This window comes from Lithobates pipiens, unplaced genomic scaffold (genome assembly GCF_037356315.1).
Source record: "Lithobates pipiens isolate NorthernLeopardFrog02 unplaced genomic scaffold, aLitPip1_a1.2 Scaffold_8, whole genome shotgun sequence".
NCBI lineage: Eukaryota > Metazoa > Chordata > Amphibia > Anura > Ranidae > Lithobates > Lithobates pipiens.
The window spans coordinates 411,536,538-411,554,080 of NW_027507903.1; the positions used below are offsets into that span (position 1 = coordinate 411,536,538).

At 42.8% G+C, this 17,543-nt stretch overlaps 2 protein-coding genes across 3 annotated transcripts in view; both read left to right on the forward strand.

Moving 5' to 3' along the window:
- Positions 1 to 4,681, forward strand: part of IK (IK cytokine) — a 46,800-nt gene extending 42,119 nt beyond the window's left edge. Inside the window, exon 20 of the mRNA XM_077474136.1 lies at positions 3,882 to 4,681. Coding sequence (XP_077330262.1) covers positions 3,882 to 3,909 — 28 coding nt within the window. The 3' untranslated portion in view covers positions 3,910 to 4,681. The remainder of the gene's footprint in view (positions 1 to 3,881) is intronic.
- Positions 4,682 to 11,014: 6,333 nt separating this feature from the next.
- WDR55 (WD repeat domain 55) overlaps positions 11,015 to 17,543 on the forward strand; it is a 32,170-nt gene continuing 25,641 nt past the window's right edge. The window contains exon 1 of one of the 2 annotated variants that reach the window (XM_077474141.1): positions 11,015 to 11,087. In XM_077474141.1, coding sequence (XP_077330267.1) covers positions 11,046 to 11,087 — 42 coding nt within the window. In that variant the 5' untranslated portion in view covers positions 11,015 to 11,045. Of the gene's footprint in view, positions 11,088 to 14,292; positions 14,369 to 17,543 lie in introns of those variants that run through there. The other variant, XM_077474142.1, reaches the window with a different exon arrangement.

Genomic DNA, 17,543 nt, shown 5'->3' on the forward strand with positions numbered 1-17,543 from the left:
ATATCAAATGTTCTTGCTTTGCAGCCTGAAATGAAGGCCGACAAAATTTTTGTTTTATCCAGCTGTATTTACTCGACTTATAACATCCAAGTGAAAGATAGATATAGCACCAACATGTCAGGAAAAAAAAATCAAAAACAGAATCACAGAGTTGGAAAAAGGATCACCCCCTTGTGTCAGTATTTTGTTGAACCACCTTTTGCTTTAATTACAGCCTTTAGTCTGTTGGGATATGTCTCTACTAAGGATGAGCCGAACACCCCCCTGTTCGGTTCGCACCAAAACCTGCGAACAGACCTAAACTTCGTGTGAACTTTAGAACCCTATTAAAGTCTATGGAACTCGAACGTTCACAATCTAAAGTGCTAATTTTAAAGGCTGATATGCAAGTTACTGTCCTAAAAAGTGTTTGGGGACCTGGATCCTGCCCCAGGGGACATGGATTAATGCAAAAAAAAGTTTTAAAAACTGACGTTTTTTCAGGAGCAGTGATTTTAATAATGTTTAAAGTGAAACAATCAAAGTGTAATATTCCTTTAAATTTCGTACCTGGGGGGTGTCTATAGTATGCCTGTGAAGGGGCGCATGTTTCCCGTGCTTAGAACTGTCCCTGCACAAAGTGTCATTTCGCAAGGAAAAAGTCTTTTTAAAATCACTTTCCATTGTCGGCTCCCGTAATACAGAGAACACTCAATGAGTGTTATCTGTATTAGCCGACAATTCATTCATTGATAAAAAAATAAAAAGCGTAGGGGTTCCCCGTGTCAAAAAAAAAAAAAAAAAATTGACGTGGGGGTCCCCCTAAAAATCCATACCAGACCCTTTGTCCGAGCACGCAATCTGGCAGGCCGCAAGGACGAGAGAGCGCCCCCCCCTCCTAAACCGTACCAGGCTACATGCCCTCAACATTGAGAGGATGCTTTGGGGGTCTGTGACCCTTCAAAGCACCATGTCCCCATGTTGATGGGGACAAGGGCCTCATCCCCACAACCCTGGCCGGTGGTTGTGGGGGTCTGCGGGCGGGGGGGCTTATCAGAATCTGGAAGCCCCCTTTAACAAGGGGTCCCCCAGATCCCGGCGCCCCCCCCCCCCCCCGTTTGAAATGGTAAAGTACCCCTACCATTTCACAAAGAAAGTGTAAAAATGGTTAAATAAGACAAACACACTTTTGAAAAATTCCTTTATTGAAAAAAAAAAAAAAAAAAAAAAAGATTCCAGGGGTGCTAATCCACTCTTGCTATCCAGCGACGGATGATCATCTCTCCGGGGTCCAGCGATGGCTGATCTGATCCAGCGACGGGTGATTTTCAGTCCAGCGATGTCCATACATGCATCCGTCTTCTGTCTCCACTGCGGAGATCCCAGCGCTGACATTTCTTATATTAGGAGGGCGGGGACACCCGTCACCTGACCCCGCCCCCTCTGACACTGGTGAGGGAAGTCATGGGGTTCCCCAGTGACATATGGGAGACCCCGCCCCCCTCTGATGTAACGCAGAAACCTCCCCATTACCATTTCAAACGAAGGGGGGGCGGGATCTGGGGGTCCCCTTGTTAAAGGGGGCTTCCAGATTCTGATAAGCCCCCTGCCCGCACAGACCCCCACAACCACCGGCCAGGGTTGTGGGGATGAGGCCCTTGTCCCCATCAACATGGGGACATGGTGCGGGCATGTGGCCTGGTACGGTTCAGGAGGGGGGGGCGCTCTCTCGTCCCCCCCTCTTTTCCTGCGGTCTGCCAGGTTGCCTGCTCGGATAAAGGGTCTGGTATGGATTTTTAGGGGGACCCCCACGTCAAATTTTTTTTTTAAATTTGACACGGGGTTCCCCTTAATTTCCATACCAGACCTAAAGGGCCTGGTAATTGAATTTAGGGGAACCCCCACGCTTTTTTTTTATTTTTTTATATATCAATGAATGAATTGTCAGCTAATACAGAGAACACTCATTGAGTGTTCTCTGTATTACGGGAGCCGACAATGGAAAGTGATTTTAAAATACTTTTTTTTTTCATTGCGAAATGACACTTTGTGCAGGGATAGTTCTAAGCACGGGAAACATGCGCTCCTTCACAGGCATACTATAGACACCCCCAAGATACGAAATATAAAGGAATATTACACTTTTATTGTTTCACTTTAATCATTATTAAAATCACTGCTCCTGAAAAAACGGCAGTTTTTAAAACTTTTTTTTTTTTGCATTGATCCATGTCCCCTGGGGCAGGACCCAGGTCCCCAAACACTTTTTAGGACAGTAACTTGCATATTAGACGTTAAAATTAGCACTTTAGATTTCTCCCATAGACTTTTGTCTACGGCTGGTGTTACGGCTTTTCGAATTTGCCACGAACAGCCCAAATTGTTCACTGTTCGCTGAACAGGCAATGTTCGAGTCGAACATGAGTTTGACTCGAACTCGAAGCTCATCCCTAGTCTCTACTAACTTTGCACATCTAGACTTTGCAATATTTGCCCACTCTTCTTTGGAGAACTGCTCAAGTTCAGTTACATTTGATGGAGACCGTTTGTGGACTGCAGTCTTCAAATCATTCCACAGATTTTCTGGGCCGTGCAAAAACATTCACCCTTTTCTCTTTCAACCACTGTGTGTTCATTTGTGCTGTGTGCTTTGGGTCATTATCATGTTGGAAGGTAAACCTTCTTCCCATTGAAAACTTTCTGGCGCAGGCCATAGGATTTTGCCTCATCCATTTTTTCTTCGATCCTGCTAAGTGCTCAAGTCCCTGCTGCAGATAAACACCCCCATAACAGGATATTAGCACCTCCATGCTTTACTGTAGGAACGGTGGTATTTGGATGGTGAGCTGTATTGGATTTCCACCAGAAATATCATTTGGAGTTGAGGGCAAATAATTACATTTTAGTCTCATTTGACCATAACACCTTTTTCCATGTGGCCTCAGAATCTTCAGGCTGCGTTTTTGGCAAAGCTTAGTCATGACTGCATGTGACTTTTCTTGCATGCCTCCCATACAAGCCTAATTTGTGACATTGTTGTCGCATGTACACAATGACCCCCCTTTTGTCATAAATTCCTGCAACTGCTTCAGTTGAGGAGTTGCTGTAGGCCTCTTGGTAGCCTCTTTGACCAGTTTCCTCCTGGTTCTTCCATCCAGTTTGGAGCAACATCCTGATCCAGGGAGGGTCTGCGTTGTACTAGATACCTTCCACTTCTTAATAATAGACTTCACTGTGCTTCTAGGCATTGATAAAGCCTTTTGAGATTTTTTTTTTTTTTTGTATCCATCTCCTGACTTGTTAATGTCCACAACTTTATCCCGGAGATCCCAGAGACAGTGCCTTGCCAACTATAGTTGATTATTTGCTTCAGTTGCACTACCAGGGCCTGGAATGCTCCCAGGAATGCTTTTTTCATGCTTGGCTAATCAAAATGACCACAACTGATTACAGTTGAAAGTAAATGGCTTTGCTTGCCATTGAGTAGGTGATTAGCTACACCCAATTGATGTTTCAAGTGATTTTTAGGAGGGGGTGATCCTTTTTCCAACTCTGTGATTCCTGTTTTTTATTAAAAAAAATTTTTTTTGACATGTTGATGTTCTATCTTTCATTTGGATGTTATAAGTAAATGCAGCTGGATAAAACAAAAACTGCCTGTCTTCATTTCAGGCTGCAGAGAAAGAAAAATGTGTTTATTTTATAAGGGGGTTATTTTTTATTTTTTTATACCCACTGTAAAAGCCACACTGTACCACAGCGCACACAAATTGACAAAGTATATGGGTGTGTTACATTGCACTACCATTCATTTAGAAAGAAACCCCAATGTGCATATAGAGTAGATGCACCTGGTTGTATTTTACTCATTTTTCTCTTCTCTTCTCTTCTCTTATTTACAGGGTTGAAGTGAAGAGGCCTAAATACTGAAAATATACATGTACTATTTGTTTTATATTATTATGTTTTTTGCTTTACTTTGTATTCTATTGTGCACAGCTGACAGAAAACCGTAACTGAACCTGATTGACCTTAGGAAACAAAATAGATGGCTTCTGCATTTCTTATTCCAAACTCCTTTAGAACATGAATGTTTCGTTATGGTTGTTTTTACAGTGGGCATCTGCTCTACAAATTCCAAGCCTAAAAGTGAGAACTGAGTTGAATAACTTGATTTACACTTCCCAATTTGGGGTTGTTGTAACAAGCCTAACACTGTTTGCAACATTTGGACCATAACTTATTTTTTCGTTCTTATAGCCTCTTCTAGCAGACGCAAGCAGGATGGTGACCACAAAAACCCCTGCACTCGGATGCTTTTCTGCATCCAACACCATGAATAAAATCTAAATCATTTAGGCCCAAATCTCTAATACACAGCCTAAATAGCCATTTTGATTAGCTGGGGTGGGAAGTTCAGAAGGCCATGTGTGTGTAATCCCGCAACCTTTTAATGAACGACTAGAAAATTATTGGTTGCATATATAAAATGGCCATCTTAACAGCAAGTAATTTGTATATATTTGTCTAATGGGTAATTTCATAAATCTGCTTGTTGCATGTTATCAAAAAAATCCTACGTGTGGCCTCATACTGCAGAATTATCACAAAAATACTCCTCAAAATTCTCTTAACTATAAAGTGATTGTAATAGTCTATTAGATTATTAGAAACTTTGTGTTGTATTAAATATTAAACAACAGTGTTTGTATCTTGTCATTTTTTTAAATCTTTGAGATAATGTTACCTTTAAAAATATATAACTGATTTCAGCAGTAGCAGTTATACAGTGGTATAGATTTTGAAAATTTTGCCCACTTAGAAGGTGATGAAGGGTCTATAATTTGTATCATAAATGTATTTTAAATGATAGAGACAAAATATCAACCAAAAATCCTGAACAGACACGATACAAATGTTATAAATTGAGTTGCAGTTCAGTGAGTAAAATAAGTATTTGATCCCCAAGCAAAACATGACTTCGTATTTGGTGGAGAAACCCTTATTGGCAAGCACAGAGGTAAGACTTTTCTTGTAGTTGGTGACCAACTTCTCACACATCTCAGAAGGGATTTTGGTCCATTCTTCTTTGCAGATCTTCTCTAAATCCTTAAGGGTTCTTGGCTGTCTCTTGGTAACGCAAAGTTTTATTTCCCTCCATTAATTTTCCATAGGATTAAGGTCTGGAGACTGATTAGGCCACTCTATGACCTTAATGTGCTTATTCTTGAGCCACTTTTTTGTTTCCTTGGTGGTAGGGCTGAACCGATAAATCAATAAAATCGATAATGAAAATTGTTGACAAGGATTTTCATTATCGATTAGCTGGTCTAATGGCTCGCACCTTCCTCCCTGCCAGTCCTGCCTCTGTCCCAGTGTTAGAATCCCACATCCAAGCCGGCGGTGCCGTTGTATTCTCAGGAAAATACAGCGGTGAGCATGTGACCAAGCAGGTCTGCCTCTCTCCTTCTCCCTGACGTCGCCCCCCCCCCCCGATATTCTCAGCCCTTCCTGCTGCTGCCTCAGGAATAGAGAGGCGAGAAGCAGCCATGACCCCCGAGCTGCACCTGCAAAATAAGGTAGCGGCTATGACTATTGCAAAACAATACTCCGTGTACTTTAATTTCTGTGATGACACGTGCCCCATCATAAGTATTTCTGGGGGGGGGTGGAATAGTGCCCCATCATTGGTTTTATTGGGGGGAGATAGTGCCCCATTGGTGTTCCTCGGAAGAGGGGGTGGGGGAAGTGCCCTATCATGGATATAATAGTACCCCATCATTGGTGTTCCTGGGCGGAATAGTTCTGCCCCATCATCAGTGTTCCAAGGAGGAATAGTGCTGCCCCATAATTTTCATTATTACGTTAAACAAAAAAAATTGCATATTACGTTTTTTCATAATTTTATCCAATTAATCAAAACAATAATCAGCCAACTAATCGATTACGAAAATAATCATTAGTTGCAGCCCTACTTGGTGGTATGTTTTGGCATTGTTCTGCTGGAAGACTCATCCACAACCCATCTTTAGTGTTCTGGCTGAGGGAAGAAAGTTCTCATCCAAGATTTTACAATAGATGGCCCTGTCCATTGGCCCCTCAACTCGGCCTATACCTTTTTAGCAGAGAAACAGCCCCAAAGCATCATGTTTCCACCTCCGTGCTTGACTGTAGGGATGGTATTATTGGGGTCATAGCCATAATTTTTCTTCCTGCAAACACGACAAGTTGAGTTGATGCCAAAGAGCTCAATTTTGGTCTCATCTAAAAACAGCGCTTTCTCTCAATCCTTCTCTGAATCATTTAGATGTTGATAATGATCATTGTGCTTGTTTGGCCAGCAAACTCTCTGGATCTAAACCCCATAGGGAATCTGTGGGGTACTGTCAAGAGGAATAGATAGGAAACTAAATGGTCGCATGCCAAAGCTGCATGTGTGTGTTTGTTTATTAGGAGGATTATTTTGGGTTAACTTTTTTTTTTTTTTTTCTTGTTTTTATTTATCTTTTGTGGTTGTTTTTAATTCATGAAATTATTTTTACATGTATCAGTTTAGATTCTCATGTTTGCATGAGCTTCTTCTCCAGAGTAGGTGTTTTTGGGTGTAGCCTGATTCAGGTGATCACCTTAAATAGCCTGTTTGTTATGAACAAGCAAGCTACACTCTTATGAAACGCGTCAACTGCAATCCCGGTAAATTGTCTGGCTTTTGACAATAAAGACTATCCCCAAGCAATTTTGCAACTCTGTTGTGTGACTATTTTGTTTCTTATCTATTGTGGACGGTGGTGAGCCTAGGTCTGCACCTGGCACCGGTTTGCACCCACAGTCAGCCTGGAGCGTTGTGTTTCCTCTTGGCTTTGTTTCTGTGAAGAGGCCGATGAGAGGCGCCAGACACAAAAATGCAGATGATCTGAAGGCCGCTATCAAAGCAAACCTGGGCTTGCATAACACCTCAGCAGTGCCACTGGCTGATCACCTCCATGCCACACCGCAGTAATTCATGCAAAAAAAAGCTCTGACCAAGTATTGAGTGCATACTATACATTGGACATACTTTTTAGTATACATAGACACTAAGTGTCTTCATCCGCTCCGGGAGCCATACTGGAGTCACATCACTCAGACTCAGCAAGAGTGTCAGATCTGGGCTGCAGTATCGCCATATATCCATGCTAAGGGCCATTGTGGATGCCGGAATCGGGATTTGTTGTTCCATTACCCCGCTGTGGGCTAGTATCAATAAGGCTGTTATTATCCATATTTCTGGTAAGCGCATCACTTATTTGGCGACGGGCACAGATCTTCAGTGTTGTGTGGATTCACGGTGGTGACATGATAACCGTCTCCATATTGGAATATTTTTTTGGACTTTAATTTATTTACACAAAATATATCAATATATGAAATATATCACTCTGTGTGTAACGCATCTTTATAAAATGTATGCATTTCACTTTTTGAATTGAATTACTGAAATTAACTTTTTGATATTCAAATTTTTATGAGATGCACTTGTACATCATCCCAGAAAGGCATTTGATACACGCCTCAAGGCTGCATACCAGAATATTCTTATGGGTTTCTTGAGAAGACACATGCAGACCCTCTTATGCCTATTACCTGAATCCACATTTTAGTCTAGGTGTCCCCATAAAAACCATAAGCTTGAGCAATCAGGAAAGCAACCAGATATCCTGCCATATCACCCCCATTGTACATACAGTCCCTTAGCAATACACATTGCTGTCTCTTCCCTAGTAGAATCAAGAACGTCAGTGTATTTCAGAACTTCTGAAATAACAGTACAGACAGAATAAGAACATATTTACCTCTCAGTTAAGTAGTAGTGTTTTGAGCCCAAACCCTACCCTAGGAGTACCGGGAGCAGAACCCAATTCCTCTCCAAGGTGAACTGGACATCTGTAATCATTTATATCCATTCAAAAGGTAATTAATTGCACGTTAGAAGACTGTAACATGTAAGTATTCAAAGATATTCATTCCTATAGAAAACTGGATCTGTGACATGATCGTAAACACAGTGACATCCCATGGCCACTCCTCAGCTATTTAATTGGTCAGATCATTTTTGTCAACACCCTCCTCACGGACAAGAAAAAAGGGGCTGCCCTGCAGTTTGCAGCTCTCATCTACCATCAAAAGATGAAGAACTGTCAAGTCTTATGAGAGCCACTGTACCATTTTGCTCATTGATTGGAGTCTGCTGAAACAGGACTTTATAAGTATTTTCATTTTTCAACCCTTTTGTTTTTATGTAGCATTGCTGTCTTTGTTACCATTGTATATATTTTTTCTGTAAATATTTTATTTGCACCATTTTTTACCTTTTCCTTATATTTTGAAAAGTGTTAAAATGGTCTCTAAAGCACTTAAGCAAAATTTAAAGAATCCCTGTCTCTTGAAGAGCCCTGCTACATGCTAACGCTCTGGATATAGTATTACAGTAGTATCACCAGAGCTAAAGTCCTCCTTGCATCAGATGAATACTAAAACAGCGCTAAAAATAAATGGTAATGAAACCATAGGGCAATGGCAAACACCATGGCCAACAGTCTTTATGTAGCAGATGGATTTGTGGACAGTTCAGATAATTCACAGTCCTTTTTCTCTGTGTGCGCCTTCCACCAGAGTAAGAATGCAATTATCCACCTCGTGAAGCACACACCCCTCTGGGGTACAAACTCACCAGACGCCGCTAGAAAGAGAGCCTTGTATCAGTGTCCAAACACCGCTCTGTGCTGACAACCCACTTATCCAGAAGCTCCACTGGTATAGGTATTCCGATTGTATCATAAAACACAAGGATAGATGTACTTGGCGTAATCCTGCTTATTATAATATGCAACATACCCATACAGCAGAACCCCCCCCCCCCCCCCCCCCTTTAATCCTAGCTGCTTACATTTAAAATGCAATCAACAAGCATAAAGAAATACAATAGAGGGCGCTATCACCATCTCCAGCCATCTGAAAGGAACAGCACACTTCCAGCAGACACTGTATTACACTTCCGGGTAGAAGGCAGAGCGCGGTGGAGTGCACAACGTCACTTCCGGTTTCTGTGCTGGTCAGGCCCTAGGGACGGCTGGAGATGGAACCACTAAATTATAAGCGGTCTAAGTTCTCAATCATCGATCAAACATGATCTGGCTTCCAATAGATTCCACAGAAATTAGAACTCCACCTCGGTCTCCCTTCTAGGATCATCTCTCACAGGGTTAGATAATAATGCTAGTGTATCAAAAGGACAAGTGTCTAAATATTATCTATATTCTTTCATCCATTAAGGGACACAGGAAGTCTTTCACATATGTATAATACTGTTGCCTAAGGAAGGATTGGACACTGGCACCCAAAAAAACTGTAAGCCAGACCAGGATAACCCCTCTTACTACCAGCATGCCTCTGGCCTATTTGTTGCTAGAAAAAGTTTCTCTCTTCAATCAACATATTTCTCTACATCACTGCTAGAGCCGGTCTGTTTGATTGCAGCTATCCAATGTCATCTACCCTCAACCTGCTCTTTAAAGTGGAAGTAAACTCCCCTATCGTTTTCATCCACGGAAGCTGCCATCTTTGCCTCTGTTTAATCTTCAGCTGCCACGGTGCTGCACATGTGATTCGTTATGACACCAGCCATTGGGTGGTTTGACAGTTTGGTTGAGAGCACAGCCAATGTGCAGTTAGCATTCCCAACATGCCTTTTTTTTTTTAAACTGTTTAAATCGATGGGTTTACTTCCACTTTAAAGTTCTGGAAATGGCACTGGGTTCCGTGTATGGTGCTTACCCAACCTTGTTTTGTTTTTACTTTAGCCAAAGAGTGCTTCTTTTCCTTGCTTTATAGATTGAAGTCTGTACTACAGACATATAAGAATTTGTGGCAAAACTCACCCAGTTCCTTGCCTGTTTTTACCGCAGAGGTTCCAAGTACACTCTCATGCCTTTCCCTCCTGATTGGCTGAGAAACAGCAGTGGCGCCATTGGCCCCCACTGCTGTCCAAGTCAGTTAGCCAATCAGGAGAGAGAGGGGGCAGGGCTGAACTGCAGATCTGTGTCTGAATGGACACACGGAGCTGCAGCTTGACTCTGGTACCCCCATACCAAGCTACTTGCTGTGGGGACAATCGACAGGAGGGAGGGGCTAGGAGCAGCAAAGAGGGGCCTGAAAAATGGAGGATACGGGCCACTGTGCAAATCTACTGCACAGAGGAGGTAAATGTAACATGTTTGTTTTTTAAACAAGACTTTACAATCACTAATTTGTCAAAGCATGGCAAAACACCCTAAATTCATCACAAAGGCATCTCTCCACTGCAGCAGTAGATTCATTCCTAATAGAGCGTGTGGAGCAAATGTCTGAAGCCTTACAATAATTCAGCTATGATGGCCTTCTGTACAAGTCTATTGTCAAAACAAATGCACAGAGCATTCTGGATAAAGTTCTGGAATGTGGCTGCTGCAGCAAGGAGTGCCTGACCCATTAGGTCTTTCAGCAACAACGTCCCTTCAAACCCAGCCCTTTATATTATCATCAAGGGTTTCATGGGAGCCCAGAGAACGCAACTGCCTAAATGAAAAGAGTCCACAGAAAGCTTGGCTCCAAGTCTCCACCCTTTGCTTTCCTTTCTCTTAGAGTAGACGCATGCTTAGGCCTTCCAAGCCTCCTGTTTCTACCACCCACAATGTCTGGGATAAGAAGCCTGTCAAACTCTTGTGAGCAGGTTGAACTATTTAGCTAGTTAGCTGCTGTCTCAGTGTGGAAATTTGGGGGGTTAATTCTTGTTCTGTTTTATTGGTTCTACTCTGGGTCTGGCCCACCTGCCCTGTATAATATAAATCAGGGCAGAGGTCTGCTGCGAAAGAGATTCCTCCAGAGACACTTGGAGAAAGGAGAGTGCCAGCGCAGCTGTGGGCTCTGAGGTCAGTAAGGGATTGAGATTGATGAAGAGACCCTAGGAATAGGAGACTGTTGCTTGTCATGGCCTGCTTTATAGAGACTTTTAACTTGGGGTTCGCCCTGATGACACCAGTGCTGGAGATATGCCTCTGAAGGACTATGATTACTGGACTACACTTTTGCAGGTATGCCGGGGCAGCACACAATCCTATAGTCATAGTTTGGGAACTAGGAAATTTTCATGTCTTGCCTGTTGGACTGTGAAATGTCTATTTTTGCACTTTTTCCAAGTAAAGTATTGAAACATTGTCCATGCTCAATCTGAAGTTATTAACCAGAGCTTTCTTTTGATGATATTTGATGACCTCTGCATTTTTTATTTTTTGCGCTATAAACCAAAAGAGCGCAACAATTTTGAAAAAAATACTTTTTTTTTCTTTCTGCTATAAAACAAATAAAAAAAATGAAAAAATCGAATTTCTTCATCAATTTAGGTCAATATGTATTCTGCTACGTTTTTGGTAAGAAAAAATCCCAATAAGCATATGTTGATTGATTTGCGCAAAAATTATAGCATCTACAAACGATGAGGAGAGTTTTTTTTTTTTTTTTAACTAGTAATGGTGGAGATCAACAATATTTAGTGGGAGGCAGACAAATTGGGCACTTAACTGACGCCTTTGATACTTTTTTTGGGAACCAGTGGCATAAATACAGCGATCAGTGCTAAAAATATGCACTGTTACAGTACTAATGACACTGGCAGGGAAAATGGTTAACATCAGGGGCAATCAAAGGGTTAAGTGTGTCCCTAGGGGGTGCTTACTAACTGTGTGGGGGTTGTTCTGACTCGACAAAGGAACACAAGATCTCCTCCTTATTCCCTGCCTCCTTGGGGAATGATCGTGGGTGTCCCGCTGATTGGCATCCTGTGTCCAATCAGCACGTGATTGTGCCTCCAGCGGCGCGCACCCCCTAGTGGCTATTGCACACAATTATGTAAAGATACGTGATTTTGTGTAATAGAGCCAACCTACCACAGTAAATATGTGGTAGGCGGTCTCGTGAGTTACTGGCACACACACAGTCAACCACGTTTTGCGGTACGAAGACATCAGTATGGAGTGGAGTAATATGAAGACACGTGTGGTTACTTAGAGCAGGGGTCTCCAAACTATGGCCCTCCAGTTGTTCAGGAACTACAACTCCCCTCATGCTTAGTCATGTCCTGTGAATGTCAGAGTTATACATTGCCTCATGGGACATGTATTTCCAAAACAGCTGGAGGCTTCCCCACTTGCGTCAGAGGGGGGCGGGGCCAGGTGATGGGTGGCCCCGCCCTCCTCATATAAGAAATGTCAGGCCACCGGGATCCCCGCAGTGTCTCCGCCGATGGAGACAGAGGATGGATGCTGTGCTGGATGGATCACCCATCGCTGGATCAGATCAGCCATCGTTGGACCCCGGAGAGATGATCATCCGTCGCTGGATAGCAAGAGTGGATTACCACCGCTGAAATCTTTTTAAAACATTTTTCATTTTTAATAAAGGACTTTTGCAACGGTGTGTGTGTCTTTTTTAACATTCTTTTACACTTTCTTTGTGAAATGGTAGGGGTACTTTTGTACCCCCTTACCATTTCAAATGGGGGGGGCGGGATCTGGGGAGGCCCTTGTCCTCATCAACATGCGGACAAGGTGCTTTGAGGGGGTCACAGACCCCCAAAGCATCCTCCCAATGTTGAGGGCATGTGGCCTGGTATGGTTCAGGAGGGGGTTGCGTGCTCGGATAAAGGGTCTGGTATGGATATTAAGGGGGAACCCCACATCATTTTTTTTTTTAATTTGACGCAGGGTTCCCCTTAACATCCATACCAGACCTGAAGGGCCTGGTAATTGAATTTGGGGGAACCCCACACTTTATTTTTTTTAATCAATGACTTTCAATGAGTGTTCTCTGTATTACGGGGAGCCGACAATTCATTATAGCCGCGAGTGATTTTAAATGACTTTTTTCCTGCAGAAATTACACTTCGTGCAGGGACAGTTCTAAGCACGGGAAACATGCGCCCCTTCACAGGCATACTATAGACACCCCCCCAGGTACGAAATTTAAAGGAATATTACACTTTTATTGTTTCACTTTAATCATTATTAAAATCACTGCTGCCGAAAAAGCTGCAGTTTAAAACTTTTTTTTTGCATTGATCCATGTCCCCTGGGGCAGAACCCAGGTCCCCAAACACTTTTTAGGACAGTAACTTGCATATTAGCCTTTAAAATTAGCACTTTAGATTTCTCCCATAGACTTGGACAGGGTGTTAGGGCTTTTCGAATTTGCCGCGAACACCTCAAATTGTTCACTGTTCGCCGACTTGAACTCGAAGCTCATCCCTACAGCTGAGTATAAAAGAGAATAGAGGCACCTCTAAGTGTAGCAATATGGTTTATATTTAATGAAGATACAAGACTTATCACACTTTATACACTTGTATACCAAGTCAAAATTATTTAAAAAGTTTGCTTGTCTTGCAAAACACTCTCAAACCAAGGTTTTACTGTAAACAACTGAGTTTCCATTATTTCTTATGAGGAAGTTCGCTTTGATATATAAGTGCTTTAGATTACAAGCATGTTCCTGGAATGAATTATGTTCGCAATCCAAGGTTTTACTGTACAGATCAGACCAAAATGAGGGACAAATGAAGAGGACAGAGCATAATATTAATACCTCCCAACATTTTGAGATAGAAATGAGGGACACCTACTAACAAACATATGTAGGCATAAGACACGCCCCCCGGACACACCCACTTAAAGGAGAATAAAAAAAAAATGTAAATCCACAAGTGCTGTTTTTATCTCTACTATTCCTTTATATTGGCTTTTAAAACTTACAAATGCAGAAATTTAGAAATTGGATGAAAGGTTTAGTACTGGGAAACACTTTTTGAAAGATAAAACGTGCATTTTATATACAACTATATGGATCAGACCAAAATGAGGGACAAATTAGGAGGAAAGGGGGAAATTGCTCCAAATCAGGGACAGTTGGGAACTATGTATACTGCAATAAGTTGAACAAACCTTTCTAAAATTGCAAACTCGGTAGAAACTTTACAAACTCTATAAACGCTGTATTTCTGCAAAATTTCTTGTAGCAAATGATAAAAACCCAAAAAAAAAAAAAACAACCACAAGTGCGTTCAAGCGCTGCATGAACCATATTGGCCCTAAGCGTATACCGCTAGGTCCTAGCAGTGTACCCGTACAAATGGTAACACTTAAAAACGATGTTACTGTGTTACTCAATAATTCTGTTTATGCACACTCTACAAGATATAAACCTCATTTCTGGACACGTAATAATTTAATTACAAAGGTGCCGATTGGGCGCAGTTTTTCTGTGCTCTATAGAGCTGCCAGGACCTTGGTGTCTCTCGGCAAAGATGGCGGCGCCCATGGAGGTAAGCATGAGTGTTGTGTGTGTGATCAATGTTCTGGTATTTAGCGGGCCAGAGTTTGCTCTAATGTGAAACAAATCATTGATGTGAGGTGTGTTCTTTAGATCCCTCTCTAGTCATGCTGTAAAGTGTCCGTACGCCGCCCACACGTTATTCTACGCGGGTACAAAGATACTGCCTGCCATCCCGAGCCAGACCTCGTCTCCTCTGATATACTCAGTGCAGTCCTAAGAAGTTCAATGTACTTGTAGAGTGTTAATGTAATTATTAACTAGTTTATTTTTTAATTAGGATTTCATCTAGAGCAGTATGTATGTAACCCTGTATAGGAATATTATTATTATATTATTATTTTTTTTTTAGCATTAACTGTTTGTGGTCCTTTGTGTCCCCGTCACCGCCTTGCAAAAAGGTTTGCTTGGAAGGGGCGCTTAGGGTGGCACGGAAAATGAAGTCTGTAGAAACAGCCACTTGTGGCAATGTAGATGTCCCACTCAGTGCTGTCCCTGATTTCGAGGGACCTACCTCTCATTCAGAGCAAAGTCCCTCTGTCCTCCTCATTTGTCCCTCATACAGAACACTGTCCCTGTGTCCTCCTCCTCATTTGTCCCTCATACAGAACACTGTCCCTCTGTCCTCCTCCTCCTCCTCCTCATTTGTCCCTCATTCAGAACACTGTCCCTCTGTCCTCCTCCTCATTTGTCCCTCATTCAGAACACTGTCCCTCTGTCCTCCTCCTCATTTGTCCCTCATTCAGAACCCTGTCCCTCTGTCCTCCTCCTCATTTGTCCCTCATTCAGAACCCTGTCCCTCTGTCCTCCTCCTCATTTGTCCCTCATTCAGAACCCTGTCCCTCTGTCCTCCTCCTCATTTGTCCCTCATTCAGAACCCTGTCTCTCTGTCCTCCTCCTCATTTGTCCCTCATACAGAACACTGTCCCTCTGTCCTCCTCCTCATTTGTCCCCCATTCAGAACACTGTCAATCATTCAGAACACTGTCCCTCTGTCATCCTTCTCATTTGTCCCTCTTTTTTGGTCTGATCTATATAGATTTTGTATAAAAATGGCCTTCTTATCTATCAAAAAGTGTTTCCCAGTGCTAAACCTTTCATCCAATTTCTAAATTGCTGCATTTGTAAATGCCAAAATATAATATAAATATATAAAGGAATAGTAGTGGTTAAAAAAAAAACACTTGTGGGTTTAACCACTTGAATGCCAGGCACTTTCACCCCTTCTTGCCCAGGACAATTTTCAGCTTTCAGCGCTGTCGCACTTTGAATGAAAATTGTGCGGTCATACAACACTGTACCCAAACTACATTTTTATAATTTTCTTCCCACAAGTAGAGATTTCTTTTGGTGGTATTTGATGCCCTCTGGGGTTTTTATTTTTGCTAAACAAACAAAAAAAGACCAAAGTTTTTGAAAAAAAATAAAAAAAGTTTTTCTTATTTTCTTTTTTGTTTTCTACTTCACTGACGGGCACTGATTTGCAGCACTGATGTGCAATGATAGGCGGCACTGATGGACATAAATATATGGCACTGAGAGGCTTTATTGAGGGGCACAGATTAGCAGCTGATTGGCACATCTGATGGGGAATGTGCTGATTATCTGCACAAACTGCTTCCACAAAATTGTGAGCATGAAATTGTCCAACATGTCTTGGTATGCTGATGCCTTAAGAGTTCCCTTTACTGGAACTAAGGGGCCAACCCACACCATAATCCCCCCTCCACCAAATGATTTGGACCAGTGCACAAAGCAAGGTCCATAAAGGCACAGATGAGTGGGTTTGGGGCGGAGGAACTTGACTGGCCTGCACAGAGTCCTGAACTCAACCCAACAGAACACTTTTGAGATTAGAGTGGAGGCTGAGAGCCAGGCCTTCTCGTCCAACATCAGTGCCTGACCTCACAAATGTACTTCTGGAAGAATGGTCAAACATTCCCATAGACACACTCCTAAACCTTGCGGACAGCCTTCCCAGAAGAGTTGAAGCTGTTATAGCTGTGGGCCGACTCAATATTGAACTCTACAGACTAAGACTAGGAGGCCATTAAAGTCCTTGTACATGTAAAGACAAGCGATTAAATACTTTTGGTAATATAGTGTATGTTGCCTCTCCCATGCTTGATTTCACGCTGAAACCCCTTTCAGTGTGCTGCATTAGATGCAGCCCCATTCCCCTGTATGGGGCACAGTGGCGAGTAGTATTTTTTTGTGCTGTGCTGCGAAGCACAGTAGTATGTAGGGGCTGCCAGGCAGCTGAGGTTAGAAACTTTCTTTAATTGCCTGGTTTTGCTATCTGACATTGCCGATGTGAAAGGGGCCCAAATGGTGCCCCTCTTTCCTATCCTAAACTTTGAGGTATGCAGATGTGGAGCTTCTGCATTGAGCACCTTAGATGGCTGCTATGTGGCCTGGACCTAAAGGGGTGGTCAGGGCTCCGGGGAGGGGGGGGCTGCTGTAGTTCAATCAGTCCCCATGCAGACCTCCATAGGTGTGGCCCCTTAGAAGCAATGACAACTCAGCTGATAAACAAGCAAGCGAAAAAACAAGAGATCCGCAACTTATTCTGTTGGGCTCTGCATTAGATGATGTCCTCGGAGCCCTGCCAAGGAAGCAAGTAGTGTACCAATTCTTGATTTACAAGTGACCACACTGATCAGCTGACTTTTCACTGCATCTGGATGGCCATCCTGACAGATCTGAATGGAGCAAGATTTAACTACAGAGGAGCCCACCACTCCGCACCCCTGGGGATGGATGTTACTGCATCTCATTGATTTGGAGAGGCGGACAGAAAAGGGTAATGCCTAGTACACATGGGCTGAATGTCGGGAGACATCAGCCGGTTCAATAGAAACCAACAGGCATTCGGCCCGTATGTATGACAGCTGGTCCAACAGATGCTGGCCGTTTGGCTGACTTCTGTGGGACAAGCATGCTGGAAAACGACCAGCCGACCAGCTCCTGAACAGCGCTCTTAGCCTATGGGTGAGAACGGTAATCGTAGTGTTATGTCGGGGGGGGCTTCTCCCTACCAGAATACAACAGCTCAAGGGGGAGATCACTGCACTAATGTTAGACTGTTAGTACAGTGGCTCCGACCTGAGCTATTACTTTTTTTTCGTTAGTGTTTACTAGGCTTTACATGCATATGGTAGCCAGGT